The sequence below is a fragment of the Mus caroli genome, unplaced genomic scaffold, assembly GCF_978045245.1.
Source record: "Mus caroli unplaced genomic scaffold, Mus_caroli_1 scaffold_13, whole genome shotgun sequence".
NCBI classification, from domain to species: domain Eukaryota; kingdom Metazoa; phylum Chordata; class Mammalia; order Rodentia; family Muridae; genus Mus; species Mus caroli.
In genome coordinates this window covers 4,771,335-4,792,141 of record NW_028227268.1, presented here as the reverse complement: position 1 = coordinate 4,792,141, position 20,807 = coordinate 4,771,335, and the positions used below count along the sequence as shown (strand labels likewise).

The following is a 20,807-nucleotide window of genomic DNA, read 5'->3' as shown; positions in this document are numbered from 1 at the left end:
GGCAGGGAGCCAGGCCACCTGTGGAAGGGCTGTGGCAGCTGCCTGTGCTCGTCAGTGGCTGCAGCTCAGCTGGTGGGTGGGATGAGGAGTGGGTGTCATGGATGTGACCTGGTTCTGCAGAAGGGTGACACAGGCTCTGAAATTCTACGTTTCAGTATGACAGCGTTGGGTTTTTCCTAGATGAATATTCTAGGTTATTCACAAGGCTGGTCAGACTTCTGCTTCCGTGAGCCTTGCACAGCCCAGGGACTCGGAAGATCCCTCTGTCCCTCATGGGTTTCAATGCCTCTTTCTTCTGTATCAGGGGGTGCTCACCTGGTGGCTCCCTGGGCTGGAGCACCCAATTTGATTTCTTGGGAAATGACACCTCATGTGCCCAAGGTTCCACTTGGGTCTGTGTGTGGCCCTGAGTTCCAACACTTGAGGGGCCTTTGCTGAACCTTGCTGATTTCCTGTTCTTGAGCTATGCCACTCTGCCCAGCTGTGCACTCACGGGGCTGAGACAGCAGCCTGGGGCCAGGCCGAGCCACTGGGACTCAGGTTCTCTGGTCCCTACATCCAGCATAGACCCAATGTAGACATGGCCCTGTCTGGGAATGTCCCCGCCCTGCTCCTGAAGGTCAGGAATGTCTGCTTGGTGTAAGCAGCTGTACACAGAGGTGGCCCATCTGGTTGGCAGTACCTTCCAAAGTCAAGGCTAATTTCACTCCTGGCTTCTTGCCTCCTCTGGCCAGACCCTCCCTGAGGGGGTCTTTTGCAGTAGGAGACGCTAAGTGTGATGGGTAATTTTAATTGTTAACTCGACACGATCTAGAATCACCTGGGAAGGTCAGCTTCAGTGAGGGACTGTCTAGATCAGGCCAGCCTAAGTGTGTGTGTGTGTGTGTGTGTTTGTGTTGGGGGGGGGTTACTCACATGGTGGTTTCCAGGCTGAAGCACCCATTTTGACCTCTTGGGAAACCGTGCCTCAAGTTCCCAAGGTTCCACTTGGGTCCATGTACAGCCCTGAGTTCTGAGTTCCCAAGGTCAAGGGGCCTTTATAAAGCTAGGCATGGCTGAGTTTTAGGAAGGCCCTCCCACCGTCAGTATGGAAGCCTGGACCATTGGTAGGGAAGAGGGAAGACCTGGGGGTGAGGGGTTTGGGAGAATAGAGATGGTGATAGAGCTGTTTGTTTGTTTTGAGACAGGGTTTCTCTGGGGAACAGCCCTGGCTATCCTGGAACTCACTTTGCAGACCATTCTAGCCTCAAACTCACAGAGATTCCCCTGCCTCAGCCTTCTAAGTCCTGGGATTAAAGGTGTGAGGTATCACCACCTGGCTTATTTTATTTTAAAGATTTATTTGTGTGTGTCTGTGTGTCATGTATGTATGGGTGGTCACAGAAGACAGAAGATGTCAGCCCCCTGAAGCTGGGATCACAGCGGCTCGTAACCCACTTAATGCCCCGATAGTACTTAGTATTAATTAACAAAACCCCGAAGCCTGGCTGACTTGGTTTCATCCCATGATGGGACAGTGGTAATTGACCCCCAGAGGCCATGGCTGGCTTGGCCCCTCCTGGTCTATTGCCATGTGAGGTCATTCTTTCAGCTCTCCACTGTACACATCTCCAGTAAGACTGTCTGTACTCTGCCTAGTTCTTAGGAGCCAGGGGCTGCCTGGAGGAACATCCCCCAAATATGGAGGGGCCTCAGGTGTGGAGCAGCAGCAGTGTTGTGGGTCCCAGGCCATGGCTTATTTGTCATTTGTGCTGACTTCTCTCTGCTCAGACCGCTTGGCAGAGCTGGCAAGCCCCTGGCAAGGGCCCTTGGTCTGCAGTCATCCGACTGTGACTCACACTGGGGAACAGGGACAGATTGGGAGCTGGGTATGTTAACAGCAAACTCATTAGTCCCTGAGGTCGCTTCACATCAGGGACAAATAGCTCATTTAGCCTGCCTGGGGCTTCCAGCCACACTTAGAGCAAGAAAGGCACAGCCAACCAAAGTACGCAGGCCCAGATTATCCTCAGGGCCCCGCCCGCTGCCCTATCCACTCCCTGCCCTCCCATCCTGTTTCCCAGACAAGTCCTGAACCTGGACTGAGGCTGCCTGTCAGAGGGAGGCTGGTCTAGGCTGGCTGCTGCTGTCTCCCACAGAATCACTGTGAGTCTGGGGTGTGATTTGTAGCAGGAAACTACCAGATTTTGGAGGACAGGGAACATGGAAAACTCCAGCCAGTTGATGCATCTCCTCCAACAGCCCTTCGATGTTTGCTGAGTGAGGGGTCAGAGCTAAGCATCCCCTGAACCCTTGGGCCTGGCTCTGCACTCTGGGTAAAGCCCTGGAGTATCCAAGTCCCTGGGCTCACTGGCCACAGAGTTACACAGAAAGTAACAAGCCATGACAAAACAGATGGCAAAGCCACTCAAGGGAGAAAGTGTTTGCTTTGGGTCCCAGTGGAAGGGGACAGCCCACCATGGTGGGGAAGCTCGAGGCATCTGGTCACAGGGTGTCAAAGTCAAGCAGAGAACATTGGATGCTCAGCTCACTTTTCTCTCTCTCTCTCTCTCTTTTTTTGCCTTTTAAAAATAATCAGCTACTTGATTTAGTGCGTAGAGGGTGCGTCCGTGCCATCTCACACACGTGGAGGTCAGGGACAGCTTGCAGAATCACCTCTCTCCCTCAGCACATGGGTCCCAGGGACTGCACTCAGAGTGTTGGCCTTGGAGGCAAGCACCTTTACCCACCAAGCCACCTCAGCAGCCCACTTCCTCCTTCTATGCTGCCTACAGTGGGCAAGTCTTCCCAACTCAACTGTCTTAGTTAGGGTCTCTATTGCTGTGAAAAGACACCATCACTGTGACCGAGGCAACTCTTTCATTGGGGCTGGCTTACAGTTTCAGAGGTTCAGTCCATTATCATCATGGTGGGAAACCATGGCAGTGTGCAGGCAGACATGGTACTAGAGGAGTTCTGCATCTTGATCGGAAGGCAACCAGGAGGGGACTGGATTTTATACTGGGAGGAGCTTGAGCATAGAAGACCACACCTACTTCAACAAGGCCACACCTCCTCATAGTAGTCCCTCTCCTCCTGGGCCAAGCATTCAAACACATGAGTCTATGGGGCCATAGCTATTCAAACCACTACTTTAATGAAGACAATCCGAGAGGCCTTCCTGGAGGCTCCTCTCCCAGATTATTCTAGGCTCATCAAGTTGACTATTGAGATTAACCATCACACTGGCCAAGGTAGAAAGTCCAGGTGTTTTTGAGAGAGTCACCATCTCCACCCCTGGTCTTAGGAGGCTTTCGAGGCTGTGTGTGCAGACTCCATGGCCGAGGCCTAGTGGATGGGATTCCAGTTCCTTGGCAGCGAAGAGCTTTTCATGTTGGCTTTTTAGGTTGACCTTTTGTCAGGCAAAGGATGAGGAGGGGGAGATGTCTAAGTTCCTTTAGGCCAGTCCCCACTGAACACATTGATGTCTTATCTACTCCTGATTGGGGGGCTGCTGCTCCCTAACACAGGAGCCCAGGGTGAGCTTCCAGTGATAAGAAGTCCTAGGTCCTCCCTATTTGCTCTTCTGCAAAGCTGATGTCTAGTTCCTTGATTGACAGTGTGAGTCAGCCTGAAAACTCTCTCTCTCTCTCTGCCTCCCATCTCACTTCCTCTTCCTCCTGCTCATCTCTCTCATCTCTGTTTCTCCCTGAAGGGGACCCTGCAGGTGGTCACAGCAGGCAGGTCAGAGGTGAGATGACACTCAGGCTGTGTTCCCAACCTTCCTGCGCCCTCTCTTCCTCTTCCTCTCCTTTTCCTTCTCCCTCCCTCCCTCCCTCCCTCTCTCCTCCCTCCTCCCTTCCTTCCTCCCTTTCTTTCAACATGATCCCATGTAGCCCAAATTACTACTTAGCAGAGGATGACCTTGAACGCTTGGTAGTCCTGCCTCCACCACCCAAGTGCTGGGATTATAGGGTTCTACCACTTGGTTGTGGAATGCTGGAGTTTGAGCCCAGGGTGGCATGCATGCCAGGCGAGTGCTGTACCAGCTGAGCTCCACACCCAGCCGGATTCATTCATTTGCTGTGCTGCGGATGGAACCTAGAGTCTCAAACCTGCTCAGTAAATACCATGGCGCTCTCTCTCTCTCTCTCTCTCTCTCTCATCTCATAGCCCAGGCTAACCTTAAGCTCACTGTATATAACTGGTCTTGACTCTTGCTCTCTAACTCTCTTGCCCCCTTGCTCCCCCTCTCCCTCCATTCCCTTCTCCCTTCTCTCCACGTGGCCATGGCCGGCCTCTCCTCTACTCTCTCCTTCTCTCTGCCTTTCTCTGCCTCTACTGCCCTCTTAACTCCCCTCCCCATGCTCTGAATAAACTCTATTCCACAGTAAAAAAAAAAAAATTGGCCTTGACTTTATCTTCCTGCCTGCCTGATTCCTGAGTGCCAGAATGTAGGCCTGTGCTACTGTGCCCAGCTTTTGTATCTTTCAAAAGGCCAAAAGTGGCGGAAGGCAGATGGAGCAGCAGTGCTGGGTACTAAGATCCCCATCCCTGTGAGTGTTCCAGAGTGGAGTGGGCGGGTGTCTTAGTTAGGGTTTCGTTGCTGTGAAGAGACACCATGACCACAGCAACTCTTGTGAAGGACAGCATTTTAACATTTAAACTAACAACATTTATTAAGGACCAGCCCCGTAGAGATGAGGCTGGCTTACAGGTTCAGAGGTTCAGTCCGTTATCATCATGGCGGGAAGCATGGCAGCGTCCAGGCAGGCATGGTGCAGGAGGAGCTGAGCGTTCCACCTCTTGTTCAGAAGGCAGCTAGGAGAAGAGGGACTCTTCCACACTGGGCAGAGCTACCAAGCAACTTCCTCCAACAAGGCCACACCTCCTAACAGTGCCACTCCCTGTGGGCCACCCATACTCAAACCACCAGAATGGGCATTCTGGGACAGATGGGGAAGTGGGTTACAGTAGAGCTGTAAAGGGCAGATAAACCTTGCAGACCCTCTGTGGGGTACAGGAAAATGTCTGTCCTTCTGCCCTTCCCAGCTTGGTACCTGTTCCCAGTTGAGTCATTTCTCTGTCTGCCCTCGGGGGTCCCACCTTGGGGCTGGTAGAGGCATTGTTAGGGTCCCACCATGGTCATAGGCGGGGATGGGAGGTGCTTTCTGGGGGTGTATCACTGGGATAACTGTGGTGACTTTAAAAATAAACGCTTTCTTCTTACTCTGAGCCACGCTGACGTGGAAGTAGGGCAGGCTGGTGACTCAGCCCTGGTCCCTACACTGCAGCCGTGGCAAGCTGCCTCCAGCCTCAGACCCCATAGAGCAAGGGTGCTTGCTTTAGAGAGGGTGATGAGGAGGCCAGAATACTGCAGGCCTCTGGGAACAGCCTGTCCTTCTCTGATGGAGATGGGGCCCAGCCAAGAGTCCCGGCAGTGCAGGGTGAGGCGCCTTCAGCTGGCACAGCCTGAGGGGCAAGCTTAATTGCTTACTGTCCTGAGACTAAGAGCCAGTCTAGACACACTTAAGGGCCAGTCTAGACACCCTTGCTAGGTCCCTTATGTACCTTATGGATCCCATTCCTTGGTCCCCCTCCTCTGTTTCTGCATCTCCAGCTTCAGGTGGGGAGCCAGGATGCTAGGGATATTAGTTCATTCCAAAGCTGATGTAGGAGGAACATGCGGTAGTTGGGCTGAAGAGAGAAAGAAGGTACCAAGGGAGGGTGCATGAGACACAGAAAGAAGGGCATTGTGTCTCTCTGCCATGTGGGGTATAACTCACATGAATTCACCATCGATACTCACTGGGTAAGCTATCAGACAAGCCCGTGCTCAGAGCCTAGGTGCCAGGGCTCGGCCAGTGAGGGGAGCCATGTGAATGTCCTTTCTACTCTTGCTCCCTGGGTTCTCTAGATTTCATGTCTTTTTAACCTAGAGCTTTTCCAGCTAAGTTAGGCATGGTAGCACAGGTTTGTAATCCCAGTATAATCCCAGTACAAGGAAGAGTTAGCAAGAAGATCAAGATTTCAAGGCTACTCTGTCTCAGAAACAAAACTCCCTCAGATTTGCAAGGGAAACTGGAAATAAGCAGGCCAGGCCATGTTGACGTGTTTGGTTCTAGGGACGGGGGATGTGGGGTTCCGTAAGCTGTGTGCTGCAGTGGTGATGGTGGCTCTGCCCTCGGGGACATGGGGTGCGGGTGCCTTTGGAGCCAGAGCGGAGCATTTGCTGGGCTCTGAGGCCGGGAGCCCCTGGGATGGCTCAGGAGCCCACGTTTAGAAGACTTACACGAGGAATGAGGAGTTTGCTTACAATGCCCTGGCTGCTGTGGTCAGGCTTTGCTGTAAACGTTTAGCATGAAGCAGGCCCAGCTGGGGACTGGGAATTAAGGAAGATTAGTCATGTGGCTCTGTGAAGGGAAGCCTTATGTCTTGGGTGGGTGGTGGCGTGGCCTTTGTGGTCCCGTTCACATTTGTCAGCTGTGCCCATCAGGAGGCTGCCCCGGGGCGAGTTTCAGAGTGGCTGGCCTGCAGGAGACTTGGTCATCCAAGCTTGGAGAGAGCCCTGACAGAAAGGCCCTGGAGTGGCCCATCTGGGAGCAGGACTCTGCCTGTGTTTCTGCATTATTTATTTATTTATTTATTTTTGGTTTTTCCAGACAGGGTTTCTCTGTGTAGCCTTGGCTGTCCTGGAACTCACTTTGTAGACCAGGCTGGTCTCGAACTCAGAAATCCGCCTGCTTCTGTGCCCCCCCCCCCCGGGTGCTGGGATTAAAGGTGTTCGCCACCACACTTGGCTTCTGCATTATTTTTAAACTGGGATGTCTCAGTGTGATGGGAGAGTTTCTGGGGTGTCTCAGTGTGATGGGAGAGCTTCCGCTCCCTTCAAGCCTGTTTGGACCAGTTCCTCTATCAGGAGTCCATGGATACTACCATCCAGTAAAAGGAATTGTGTCCCATCATTCAGTGGGCTGGACTCGAGCTGGGGAGTCCCAGTAGCATGTCTAGAGGTGAGGTAGCAACTGTATCTGAGGGTTTTTTTTGGGGGTGTGTGTGTCTGTGGATGGTCATTCTGTTGTCAGAGACTGAAATTACAAACTCCATAGGGAAGAGATTCGGGGATGTCCTGGTGGAGGAGATAGCTGGTACAAACGTCCTGGGGCAGGAGGCATCATGAGGAACAGAGAAGAGGCCGGTGAACTTAGTGCATGGCTGAGGCCCGAGCAGCTGGAGGAGGCAGTGAGGGGTTTGTTCAGTGTGAGTGAGGCCCAGGGGACATCTGACCTAAGCCTGGAAGCCTGGAGTGTCTGGAGGAGGAAAGTGGGTGGTCAGTCAGGAGCCCGGGTGGGGGTGGGGTGGGGGTGGGGAGAGCATGGGAGAGGGAGGAGCCAACACAGTAAGAGGATGGGGGTTGGTGAGAAATCTGGAGAAGCTGCTATTAAATTCTATATAGACAATGTAACTAACATTAGCTACTTCTATAGGAACTAGAGGAACTGGTTAAATTAGGAATAAACTACAGGAGCTGGAATGGTGGCTCAGTGGTTAAGAATGATCACAGCTCTTGTAGAAGACCTGGGTCTTCTCACCACCATCCATGACTCCAGTTCCAGGGAATCTAATGCCTTCTCCTGACCTCCGTGGGCTCCTGCATGCTCGCCATGCACAGACAGACGTACATGCAGGCCGACACTCCGATACATAAAACAAGTTAGAAAGGAATGAAGTATATGAGTTATTGTTTAAAACGATGCTATATGGAATTATCACATGACCTCATCATCATACTTCAGAGTCGACCCCCGGAAGAACCAAGGGCAGCAGTGCAAACACGCATTTGTCTTCACGTTCACTGGAGATTGGATGTGATTGCAACAGTGAGCCCAGAAGCCTTGTCAGTGTGGCTTCTGTGTGTGGAGTAAGCTTTACTGTGTCCATACACTGGGATGATTGTCACAGCCTGGGGACAGGCTGGGCTACAGAGTGAGTTCCAGGCCAACCTGTGATGCACAGTGAGACCCTGCCTAAAAAGCCGATGATGTATATATAGCCAGCGATATGGTTCAGCCAGCTAAGAAAGATGCTTGCTGCCAAGCCTGATGATCTGTGTTCAATCCTCACATCTGCATGGTAGCAGGAGAGAGCTGACTCCCACAAGCTGTCCTCTGACCTCCGTATTCATGCTGTGCACATGTGTGTGCGCACACACACACAATTCATAAACATAATTTAAAATAAATGAGTTACTTAAAGTAATATAAGCAAGACTCCTTAAAAAATAACTCATTTAGTTTGATGTGCATGGGTGTGAGAGAGCCGGAGTCACAGACAGTTGTGAGCTACACTGTAGGTGCTGCGGATTGAACCCAGGTCCTCTGGAAAGCAGCCAGTGAACTCAACCACTGTCTTGTAGGCAAAAGGGTCAGGTCCTAAATGTTATTTTAACCCTTAGATTGCCGCTGTTAAATAGCATCCAGCTAGATACTAGAGAAAGGTGCTTAGCCTGGTCCCCAGTTAGTTTGGGGTACACTGGCCAGCTGTTTTGATGTTGAGGATGAAGGGAAGGGAATGCAGGAGGATTAGCAGATACGTGGCTTGAACATCTAGGGAGGCCACAGTAGCTCCATTTTGCCAGGATGGTGACTTCTACAGCTTAGGGGCTGGGGAGGATTCTACAGTTCAATTGCACTGTACCTTGTATACAGTGTATATGTAGTGTATATGCAGTGTATGGAATGTATATACAATATATACAGTATATATACAGTACACATATAGTGCATACACACATATATAGCATATACACTATATAGTACATAGGTTTATATATTGTATATATGACATATATAATATATATGGTATATACAGTGTATATGTAGTAGTGCACACAGCATATATTGTATGTATGGAATTCATATACAATGTGTACAGTATGTGTGTAGTATATATATAATATATATGTGTGTATATGGTATATGCACAATATATAGTATATAGGTGTATATATAGTATATAGCATAAATATAGTATATATGGCATATACAATGTATATATAGTGTATACAGGCCCACAGAGTTGAGCCATTGGGTTCTACCCTTGACTATATTATGAGGGGGCTGGTCTTGTCACTCACTGACTGGAGCATCCTGTCCAAAGTGCCGGGCAGGGAGCCACAGCCTCCCTGAAGAGGCCACCCCCACTGCTGAGTCGCTTCCTGCTGAGGCTGTACCTGGGCTCAGGGGTCAGGGATCCTGATGTGCAAGCCAAGCGGCTGTTTCCGCAAGTCCTTCCTGCACCCTCTTTCCCAGGCTTTTTATGCTCCATTCCCCAGGGCTGAACCTATGGGCTTCCTCTTCTAGCCCATTTCTTCCAATGTTCAAAAGGAAAAAAAAAACCAAAAGAAAAAAGAAAAGTCTGACTGTATTTCTGGCTCTGCAAGTCGGCTAGACTCAGGTCCTTAGCCCCTCCCCCAAGACAGTGAGCTGCTGGACCAGTCCAGTTCACCAGGGTCACCAGGTCACCAGGTGGCCTCATAGGCAGCTTTGTCCTAAGACTCTTTGACTTGATGGTGTGAGCTTAGGTCTGGCTGAACTAACTGCCATACATTGGCTGGCTTCACAGCACAATAGAAGTGTTCTATGCCACACATGTTACAGGGTCTGCAGGGATGTGTGCCATATGGTTCCAGAGAGGAGAGCCTGCCCCTGAGGCTCTAGGTTGAATTTTGGCCTCTGGCTGCTGCTCTTCGGTGGCTGCTTCTGACTTCAGAGGGTGTTTGTCTCTGACTTCTTCTCTATCTGTTATCTGGCCTTTGAGTCCAGGACACATGCTGATCCCAGGGAACCTCATCTGCCCACCTGTAGCACAGACCCTTAGGCTAGGTCTGGTCTCGTTGTGAGCATCCAGTAATCATGTTATCTCTTTGGGGTGGACGGGAGCTGTGGCACACCCACAAGCAGGCAGGCCTTCTGGAGAGTTTCGCTTGGAGCACAACATCCTCTCCTTGAAGCATGGATTACAGAACTCTGAGCCCTACAGTTCTTTCTTCAGCTAAATTCAAGGCCAGAGCCCAAGACTATAGAGAGGGAGTTGGGTGACCACCTAACCTAATGAAAGTCCCAGAATGCCACAGCCACCACATGTAATCCAGGACAGCTGGGATGATGAGAGGGGCTGAGGGGGCTGGGGGTGGGTGGGACTGGTTCAAAGCCAAGTGGCAGTTGGGTTATCCTGGAGTTTGCAGAAGGTAATTATGGCGAGGAGAAGGGAGGTACCCTGCTGTTTCCCATTGTCCTCATGGGACCGAAAGAAAAGAGACACAAGGGTGAACTTCCTATTGGGAGGATGGCCAAACCTGCCTTGGCTTTGCTGATGGAGGAGCCTGGGCATTTAGCAGGTTCCCAGGCTGGTACTTCGGACGGAGTGGTTACAGTGTGGAAGGGAAGCAGAGGGCTGGGTTGGTCAGCACCCACTTCTATTGTCCCATGGAGTCCCCGGGGGCGGGGAGAACTCCTTGAAGCCTGCACCCTGGCTGGGCTCTCCATTGGAACACTGTGGTGTGCTTGGCTCCTCTGCCTGGATACAGGCTGAGCAACAATGCGCTGTGTCTCTGCTAATCTGCACTTGCCCTGGGGAGAACAATCGCTCGGGTGTGTCTCTGTGTACCAGGTGCTTTTTATAAGAAACACCAATGAACAACGCCCACTCAGGTTGGACGCTGTCCCAGGGACCCGGCATCTTCCCAGGGCTTTGTGGTAAGGGCCTCAGCTTCTTAGATTGGATCCTGAAATCCCCCAAATGTGGGATAGGCAGGTGACCTGGTGATAGTCAGACTGCCAGGCAGGCTGAGACCCTGACAGAAGCCATCAGGGGTGCCCACTGCTCCTGAAGTAAGGCTTCCAGAAGGATGGGGGTGCCGGTGCATCTAAAATGGCCGTGGCTTTGCACTTCCCAAGCCCAAAAGCTCACTTGGTTGAAAATAGTTTTTAAACCATCTGAGGCATGAGGGAGGGAGGGAGGGGCACATTTTCTGAAATAGGAAGGACTCTATTCCAGCAGCTTAAAAAAAAAAAGTCTCACCAAACCTAGCCCAGGCTTCTCCTCTCCTCTGCAGCCTCACCAGCCTCTGCAGGTCTCAGCACTGTTCTTCCCTCACTGAGAATGGTGGAATAGGGAGAGAGCAGACCCAGACCCAGGACAGCTCAGATACTCACACTGAGCACCAGGGGATGAGTTTCTCGCCCATTCTGCAGGGACTTGTCCCCAGCTATGAATCCATGCAGCCCTGATTGAACAGAGAGGTCCCAGGTCTAAGGCAGTGCCCAGCAGGCAGGAGACTTGGCTCATCCAGGAAGTGGTGAACACCGCCTCCCCCCACCCCCAATCCCTGGGGACCCTTCCTAGTAACTAGTGTTTGTTGTTTCAGTATAGCCCCGTGGTGGTTTTATCTGCTTGCCCGGTGGATGTCTGAAGTGTGAAGGCTACTTGGACGAGAAAGGCTAGGCTGTGGGTACCCACTGATGTAGAAGGAGCCCAGGACCAGCCTTCTTCCTTCCTTCTGATGTTAGGAACTATGGTTTCTCTCTTCTGGAGGGAAGGTCGTGGTCCACTCTCTGTACTCAGGAAGCCCATACAGTGGAAGGGGGGAGGGGTGTTGCAACGATTCTTCAGAAGGGCCACCTCTCCCTGCCCTATCCCTTCCGTAGCACCTACCCAAAGGGTGCAGCAGCGACCCCCGGGGGCACAAGGGGGTAGCAGTCCTCGACGTGTGGATGCTGAGAACTCCCGGGACCCTCATCTCTGTAGTGAACCGTCTAGGGTCCTGCAGACCCACACTAGCCTAGCGCTACAGCTTAACCCTTGCAGGCCCCGTGCTTATATGCGAAGGAGGCACTCAGGAACTTTGGCTGCGTAAATAAAACCTCGGGCAGCAAGAGCACTGCGCCCAGGGAAGGGGAGGAATCTTGTCCCCCTCGGCGCCCGCCGGCTGCTGTGGCCCGGCCTCCACATCCTCTACATCCGCCCACATCTGGCCGCGGAGGGGCGTGAGGGGGAGGGGCCGAGGCCGTGTCTGTCGCGGTCCCCTGGGCACCCGCCAGGAAGGGAGAAGGGGGGGGAGCCCAGGTCGTGTGCCTGGGACTCTGCAGTCCCTGTAGAAGCAGCTCTGGTTCCATCCCCTCCAGGCCCAGTTTTGACAGGCGGGCGCAACAGCCAGTGCCGAGTCGCGGAGGCCGGCTGGGGTGCGGGAACCTGATCCAGCCGGGAGGCGGGGGCGGGGCGGGGGCCCGGGTGCTTGGGGAGGGGCCGGCGCCCGCCTTCCTCCCCCATTCATTCAGCCGACCGTGGGGGCCGAGGGGCTCCGGCGGCCAGCTCTGCACCGGGAGCGGGAGCGCGCAGGGCCCGGTCTCCTCGGGACTCCCTGCGCACCAGCCACCATGTCCGACCCTGCGGTCAACGCACAGCTGGACGGGATCATTTCAGACTTTGAAGGTGGGTGCCCGACCCAGCGGTTGCTTGGCGAGCTGGGCAGGAACCTCCAGGCGGGCCTGAGACGGGACGGGATGAGCACGGGAGAGGCAAGACCCGGGTTTGCTCACCCTGGGGCTCTGCGCCCCAGACCCCTCATTGCCTAGTTGGAGAGCCCCATTAAGGGGTCCTGTAGACGATAGACTCTATAGTTGGGGGCCACGCGCCCCCTGGGGATCCCAGGTTCATGCTGCCTCTGGGTTGTTCGTCTTTTTATTGTTGTTTGTGTTTGCTCTGGGACTGTCGTCTCCTCGAGGGCGGGCTTGACTTCTTGGGAACAACCCCAGGAGCGCAATTCCACTCTGAAAAGCAGTGGGTTTTCTTCTTTTGGTGCTCGCCCTCAGCTCTCACCAGCGTGGGAGTTAGTTCCCCTCCTCGGATCCAGTGGGAGGCCGAATCCTCAGGGTGGACCTCCTCCCCTCCCCCACGCCAGCTCCGGGGTTGGGGCTGAGCCCAGTCCCGGGGCTGGCAAGGGCTGCCAAGTTGATCGGCCCGCAGGCCCCATGCATCCGAGGGGATCCCAGCCCGGCGAGTCTCAGGGTCCAGGGTGGGATGTCCAATACCCACGATCCAGGCCTGGGACATCTTTATCCATCAGAGAGAGAAGAGCCTTGGGAGAGAGGGGGCCTGTGCGCTCACACAAGGACAGAACTCTTGTCCTGAGTTTACAAAGTGCAAAGATACTTGGGGGCCGTTTCCTCCAAGGGTGGGCCTTCCATCTCCGCCCTGGGCTTGCATGCGCGGGCTTTCCAGAGGCCTCGTGACTGCCACTGCCGGTGCCGTGGCCCCTCGTCCTGCGTCCCCCTCCGGAGTAAATAAAGCCAGTGGAAAGGGAGGCTTACACAATGGTGTCCCGCGCGCGTCTGGGGCTGGGTTTCCGAGGGGCGGGCCTCACTCTGCCGGGCCCGGAGCCCCCGCCCCTCTGAGGGGCTCTCAGGCAGCCTTAGGCAGAGCCCTCTGGTGGGCTGTGAGCGAGGGAGGAAGGGCTCCATATAGTTAAAGACGGCCAGGTTTCAGGCTCTTCAAGTGACCAGTTGGGGGTGCTCCAGGCCCCATGACTAGAACCAGGGGGTTTGTCCTGGGCCCACCTGAGGTCAGTCTTATCTCTGAGTTAGGTGATTAGCTATGTGTCAGGATGGGGGGGAGCGCGGGTGGCTGCTGATGCGTTGTGTATTGGCAGGTACAGTCTGTGAGGAGCCTGGAATATCATACCCACTTGGTCACCTCAGTGGTGGGAGCAAGTATCTGTGCTGAATCAAGGCATAGTCGCTACTTAGGAGATTTTGTGCCCCCAACCACCTGGATCTCTTGGAGTCCATGTCTATTTTAAGGTCTCCCCAGACCTGTTCCATGCTGTTGAGCCTTCTGCATGCCCTAGGGACTGTCCTAGCTCCTTGGGTTGCCCCTCTGTGCAACTCTCCTTTGCCCTGGGGCCTTTCATTCTCCTGGAAGTGTATCTGAAAGTCAGCCAATCAGTTCCCTTCTCTGCAAGGTCTGAGCAGGAGGGGGGATGAGGGGGGATGGAGGACCTGGGGTGGGCACTACCTTTTCCGGGTTCTGGTCTCTGTGTTTGCTCTCTGCTCGGACCTAGGGGGCATTCGGGTGTCTGCTTTCATCCCCCAAGGAGTTGGGGACAGGGTTTCTGCAGAATGTTGCAGAAGTCTTGTTGGGGAGGAGAAGTTTGGGGGTTGTAAGGTCTCAGCAGCTGGCTCTCTGCGTTGTGGAGGCCAGCTGCCCCTGCCTCTTTGGTTTCTCTGTGTAACTCCTTACTCGCTGAGTCGTGCCCTCACTGGGCTGCCTCCCAAGCCAGCTTCTTGACCCTCAAATTTAGTTCGAGACAATGGCCACATTGAGAGCATCCTGGTATAGAGGTTGGCAGTCTTGAGGAAGCCAGGCCTGCTGAGCATGCTGCCCTCCTGCGTGCCAGTCTTCCTACTGTGAACTCTGAAAAGCTCAGCTGGGGAATGGAATCAGGGCTTTGAGTCCCCAGAGATTATTAGCCCAGGCTATCACTAGTGAAAGTGTGTGTGTGTGTGTGTGTGTGTGTGTGTGTGTGTGGCACGTGTATGCAAGAGAAGCTTTGTGCTTTGTATAAACGACCGGAAAAGTGACCTCCTAAGTAAGTGTCCTAGAAATACAGAGTTGAGTTGATGTGCAAAAAGGGAGTGGGGGGTTGGGCAGCTAGGCAGATAAAAGGGATGTGGAGAGAGTATGACCCAGCCTAGCATGGGTGAGAGAAGCTGACAGTCTGAATCCAGGCAGGAAAAGTAGTAAGAGACTTGCAGGGAGAATTTGGGAAGAGGGAGACAAGACCTTGAGGCAAAGGAGAGCTCTGATTGTGACAGGGAAAGAAGAGGGCCTTCTGTCCAGAGCAAGGAGCTGAGATTTCAGGATGAGACTGCTAGGAAGTTGGGCCATGCAGGGACCAGTTTACAGTGAGTGTTCAGAGGGGGTCCAGCTACAGAGGGTCAGGTGTTCCCTGATGCTAGCTTGGCCAGGCTCAGCTGGAGGAGCCCCCAGTTTTTGCTCAGGCTTCCTGCGGGGTGTGTGGGGCTCTGCCAGATAGTTGGAGGAGGGAGAAAAGAGCCAAGTTGGCTACAGCCACTGGGGCCCATAGCCTCTTTGTGAGGCTGGACAGATGGGCTCATGAGATGGAGCACAAAGGACCTAGGTGCTCCCCCCAGGGAGCTCCGGCTGGCAGATGGCTCTGAGCCATGTGTATCTCTGGGGCTCTGGGGGTGTTTTTTTGTTTTGCTTTGTTTTGTTTGTTTGTTTGTTTTTAATATAGCAGAGAGCCTGCTTGCCTGCCCCCAAGGAGGTTTGGAGTTAGCAGCTGTACCAGGCAGGAACAGCCTGCCCTACAGGGCAGAGGGAAGTGATTCATGATGGGTTAGGATTCCCAGGTCAGTGCCGTGTGCCTGTGGGGCTGGTGGATCCGGCCTGGAGCTGTGTGTGCTGGAGTAGGTGTGCCAACCGGGCTCGAGTCTCAGTCTGGTCGCAACTGTCTCAGACACTCATTTCCCCTCTCATTTTCCATTTGTTTTATTCCAGCTGTCCCCATATATCCCCCATCCTGTCCCCTCCCCCCACCCCATCCCCATCTGAAGCACAGGCCACACTTGTGATCATAACTGGAGGTCTTGGTGGGATTCAGACTTGGTTTTTCCATCCCTGGGGACTGAGGGGTGGTAGGACCCTTGAAAGACATGAACGTCTTGTGTTCCAGTATCTATCTTTGGTTTCCTTTCAAGGAACCCCCCCCCCCATCCCATTCCCTAGGGATGCCAAAGGTCTCTCTCTTTCTCTCTTACTATGCTGATTTAGATTTTAATCTTGATAATCTCTCACCTGCCTGCAATTGATTTTCTACTTTCCCACTTCCCAGCATCAAGGGTTTTGAGTCAGCGGTACTACCCACCCCTCCCCCACGAGGTGACTCTGAGACCCACCACTGTCTGTGACTGGGTGACTGAAGGAGTCATCCCTTTCTTGCTCCTTTTCCGGTCAGCAGAAGCGTGGGGCAACTGGATGGTATGTTCTTCCTGAATGGAGGCCAGATCTGTTATCACAAACACAGTTACAAGCTGGGTCCTTGTGTAACAAAAGCCTCTTCAAGTGCCAGCCGCTGGCCTGTTCTTCTCACCAGCGTCTGCTGTAATCAGTTTTACACCTCCAGAACAATCCTGAGAGTCCTTGATGTTTGTTGAAACAGATCTGGCCCAGAAGCCCAGGCTCTCCAATCTGAGTGGCAAGACTTTTCTCCGCTGTCCCAGGGAGGCTCTTCTGCACCTGGTCCTGAACAGCCTGTGGTCCCTTTCCCCCTCTATAGAGAGGTGACCAAGAAATCAGGGGTCATGTAGACACCTCTGGGACAAGGTGGTGGTGATAGCTGAACCCAGGTGCCACTTTGTTCCCTAGAGGAAAGGCCTGTTGCTTGCAGGTAGCTGTAGACCTGGCCTCTTAATTAATGCCCTTGGGCCTTCTGTGTGATGAATTCTGAGATTTCCAGCATACACTCCTGGCTCCTGGGAATCATTGCCTCACTGCTGAGGGGGATTCAAGATTCTAGGGCTTCCTGCAGTGAAGAGGAGCTGGCCTCACACTTTTTTTTTTTTTTTTTTTTAAGATTTATTTATTTATTATATGTAAGTACACTGTAGCTGTCTTCAGACACTCCAGAAGAAGGCGCCAGATCTCGTTACGGATGGTTGTGAGCCACCATGTGGTTGCTGGGATTTGAACTCTGGACCTCTGGAAGAGCAGTCGGGTGCTCTTACCCACTGAGCCATCTCACCAGCCCCTGGCCTCACACTTTTAATCCTACCTAGCACATGCGAGGCAGAGACAAGTGGATTTCTGAGTTCGAGGCCAGCCTGGTCTACAGAGTGAGTTCCAGGACAGTCAGGGCTACACAGTGAAACCCTGTCTCCAAAAAACAAACAAACAAAATAATTGGGAGCTGGCCTCTTTTATAATCCCAAAGCTTTTGGTAATCTCAGCTTGGTATACTAGGTGTGCCCATCAGTTGTACCCATGTGAGCAAGTTCACTAGACATTAGATGGGGACAGTAGGTGTGTAAGCACCCCACTGCGGATTACCTGGACCACATATCTACCAAGAAGTGGGGCACATCCCCTTTGGGGGTTATCAGTCGGGAATCCTTCCTGGGTCATGTGACATTTCAGGAGGTGTTTGAAGGATGCACTGGTGGAGGGGCAGTGTGGGAGTGGGGTAGAAGGTGGTAGGGGGCAGGGTTTGTATAGAGAGAGGTCTTACAGGGAGTGATGGGTACCACCCTGGGCACCTGGTGGGTGGGGTGACCTCGCTCTACTGTCTGTGCAGCTCAGAGTGAGCTGAGAGACTCACCCCTCGCATCCAGAGCTCGGTGGGGTTGTGAATGACACCGTGCCGGTTCCGGACGGCACTCTATGAGTTATAGGTAGTAGCTAGTTACCGGGCATAGAACTGGCTGTGTGGGGTTTGGAGGTTGCTGTTAGAACTGAGTGATGTTTGCACAAGACGTACAGATCCTCAGTGCTAGAAGGTCACACAGGCAAGAACCCATCTGATCCCACTGTGGGGACGAGACTGGATAACAGGGTTGCCAATGATAATGGCAAGTCCCAGGAACTTGATACCCACAGAACCCTCCTGGGAATCTCTCAGGCCTTAACAGATACTCAGATGAAACAGGGTCAGGGAAGTCTCTCCTCCTCTCTGGCTCATATTCCCCATAGAGGTCGGGGTGACATGGGTTCAGAGTCCTTCTAACTGGGAGGTTGTCCCAGTATCTCACACTAGAATGTCACAGGTGAGGGACATGGCATGTCCATCTGCAGGACCAAGTGCTGACAGCCACAGGGTACGCACCCGGTGACTGGAGTGTGAAGCGGGCCTGGAGGCCTGAGAGGTGGGAGGCCAGGTGAGTAGAGGTTCGTAGTGGCCTCAGCCTTCTTGTCCAGGTGGCATGGTGCAGACTCAGCTCTGAGCTGTGACTGTCCCATCCATAGGGACCAGAAGGGCCAAGAAGCCCAAGTTCCATGTTATCAGCTTGCTAGGCCCGGGTACCTATCAGCTATGCACCTCCACCTCATATCCTTAAGGTCCAGGGGACTCTGGGCCTGGAGTGAGGACTGTGGGGGACTTGGTACCTGGACAAAGAGGACACTTGTCTTGTTCTGGCTGTGCTTTAGAGTCACAATGACCTGCTTCTGAACTCAAAGCACCTCCCACCAGCCAGGATGGACATTCCCAAGGGAAGCACAAACGTGTGCACCCTTGGTGTAGAAGCCAGGGAGTTTCCCACCTGGTGACTTGTGGCCTCTGCTTTCCCCTCCAGAGGGACAGGGCCTGACATCCTGGTACCGAGAGGACAGAGCTGGGGTCTCCTTTTCTCTCTCTACCTTCCATTTCAGAAGCGGCCATGCCAGGGCCTTGACTGTAGTTCCTGTGACCACCCACTTTTGTCTCTCAGGGAGGCTAACCTGCCACTCAGAGGGTCTGTGTTGACACCTAAACCCAGGACAGAGTTGTACCTCTCTGCCAGACTGGCCTAGGCACTCTCTTCTGTGCTCAGGCTCCCATGACAGTGTTGCTTATGGTCTGTCCCTTCTGCTGTGAGCAGTGGCTGGAGGAAGGACACTGGGCAGCCTGGACTTGGTGGGTCCTGGTCTAGAGCTGGAAACTTTAGGCAAGTTCATCTTTTTTAAAGGGGCATAGCATGGTTGAGATGAGTTCTCTCCCTGTATGGCTCAGCCTCACTGCAGTCCTCCTGCCTCAGCCTCTTGAGTGCTGGGGTCACAGACAGAAAATTCACTCCCTAAAATGAATTGAGAATTCATGCAGTTTCTCTTGACCAAGCCCCCGGGGGAAAGTTGGCGGAATGGCGGCTCTCTCTCTAAAGCGCTCTTTGGTTTTGTTTTCCCAAATTTGGAGACTCATGGAACTCTCTGAAATCACAGTCTCAGATGCTGAAGGATTTGTCATCTTGTTGGCCCTGGACACCCCAGACGCCCTGAGGGCATTTCTGGGCCCTGGCCGTTTAATTTGGTCTGGACAGAACCCGGAGGCTCCATTCAGTCGGGAACCAACAGATATTCTAGAAACTTCAAGTTTGTTGTCATGTTTTAAGAGTGCCGCTAATTCTCAAGAATTTCAGAAGGAGACAGAATGACCTTGTTTCCGCTAGGAAATATAAACATGTAGCGCCGCCTGCGCCCTGGCTCTCTGGGGAACATGGGGGGGGGCACAAAAGTAGGTAAAGTGTTCTTTCTCCCCCCCCCCCCCAGCCCCCTTCTTCATAAGAGGGAGAGCGACAGGAAGGGAGGGGAAAACTTAAAAGATTTATTTTTATTTTGTGTGTATGGGTGTTTGCCTGCCTGTTTATATGTGCACTACGTGCATGCTTGATGCTCAAGGAGGTCAGAAGTGGGCATTAAATCTCCCGGAACTGGAATTACAGACAGTTGGGAAGCTGCCGCGTGTGTGTGCTGGGAACCAAACCCGGACCCTCTGCAAGAGCAGCCCGTGCTCTAACCACTGGGCCATCTCTCTAGCACCACTTGCTCTTTTCTCTGTCGCCAGTCCTGGAATTAACTCAGTCTCCCTCCTCAGACTTCCCTGGCTTCTTTGGCCTACAATCCAGGAACTAAAGGGCTGTGGTCCTAAGTGTTCAGCCTTATTCCTGTGCATTCAGCTTCTCGTGTCTCCAAGACTGAGTCTTAAGGTTTCAGTGAGACCTTGAACTCTGACCGTCTGCTCCTTTAACTGCAAGTGGGGGCGCGGGTGGGGGTGGGGATGGGGGGATCACTGCCCCACATCTGCTCCTGATCACAGGTCTCTTGGAGGCTGAGTCTGAACTCGCATAATGAGAGGATTGGGAATAGCTGTCCTTTGCAGCCTGGGTGGGACCCGGCTTTCTTCTCTGTCCCTTTTCACAAAAGTCTCACTTCTGCAACCAAGTATCAGACTTTCAAACAAGTTCCTGGTTTCAGTGTGGGATAGGAAGGGCTCACAGGTGTTTGCAGACAGGCCAGGACAAGGCCTGGTCTCCTCCTTATGGGAAACTGCAGCTGAGGGAGTCAGTGCAGGTCCTCGATGGTGGTTTCTGTCTCCCCTCTTTTCGGTGGCGAGTGATCAGTTGTCAATCCTACCTTATGCAAGTTCAGCCTGAGCCCCCAGAGACCTGCAGTCAGGAGCAACTGTGGGCAATGGCCTCTCCCCCGATTTGCAGTGGCCCCAGACTGTAGCAGCCAGCATCCTGGTGGAGTCCACACTTAGTGTCACCCCGCTGGGTTCAGGAAGCAGTCTCTGATGGGGGACGCTGCCCCACCTTCCATGTGCGTGGGCAGCTTCTCTGAGAAGGGAAGGCCAGGCTCCTGCCCTCTGTCCCCTAGAGACAGATAGTATCGGCAGTATAAAGGGACAAGTTTTCCTGGCTCCCCTGTCCACCGTCCACTGTCCCCTGTCATGGGTCAAGTGCTGGACTTCTCTGAAAATTAATTGGGTTATGGGGTTTTTCCTTTATTGCAAAGTGAAACTCCCAAGTTCTCTGCGGCTCCTGCAAACTTGTGTATGCAGAGGTGCCCGAGACCTCCACCAATACGGGGGTGGGGGGGCGGGGGGGCGACACTTTGCTTGCTTGTGAGATCTAGGCTTTATGCCCTTCCTCCTAACCAGGGGTCTCACAGAGCTGAGGTGAGGGAGGGGCCCCTTGTGTGGAGCCCCAGCCACAGTACAAGCAGCTGAATGTGTGCAGTGGTGAATTTCAAGTCCTGCCCTCCCTATGAAATCCCAGGAA

General features: G+C 53.2%; 1 protein-coding gene across 3 annotated transcripts in view; it reads left to right on the top strand.

Moving 5' to 3' along the window:
• The window catches only part of Septin9 (septin 9), a 160,132-nt gene that overhangs the window by 54,631 nt on the left and 84,694 nt on the right, over nt 1-20,807 (top strand). The window contains exon 1 of one of the 3 annotated variants that reach the window (XM_021175473.3): nt 12,307-12,471. The exons of the other annotated variants lie outside the window; for them this stretch is intronic. Within the exon in view, the coding sequence (XP_021031132.1) occupies nt 12,417-12,471 (55 nt within the window). The 5' untranslated portion in view covers nt 12,307-12,416. Of the gene's footprint in view, nt 1-12,306; nt 12,472-20,807 lie in introns of those variants that run through there. 3 annotated transcript variants of the gene reach the window in all.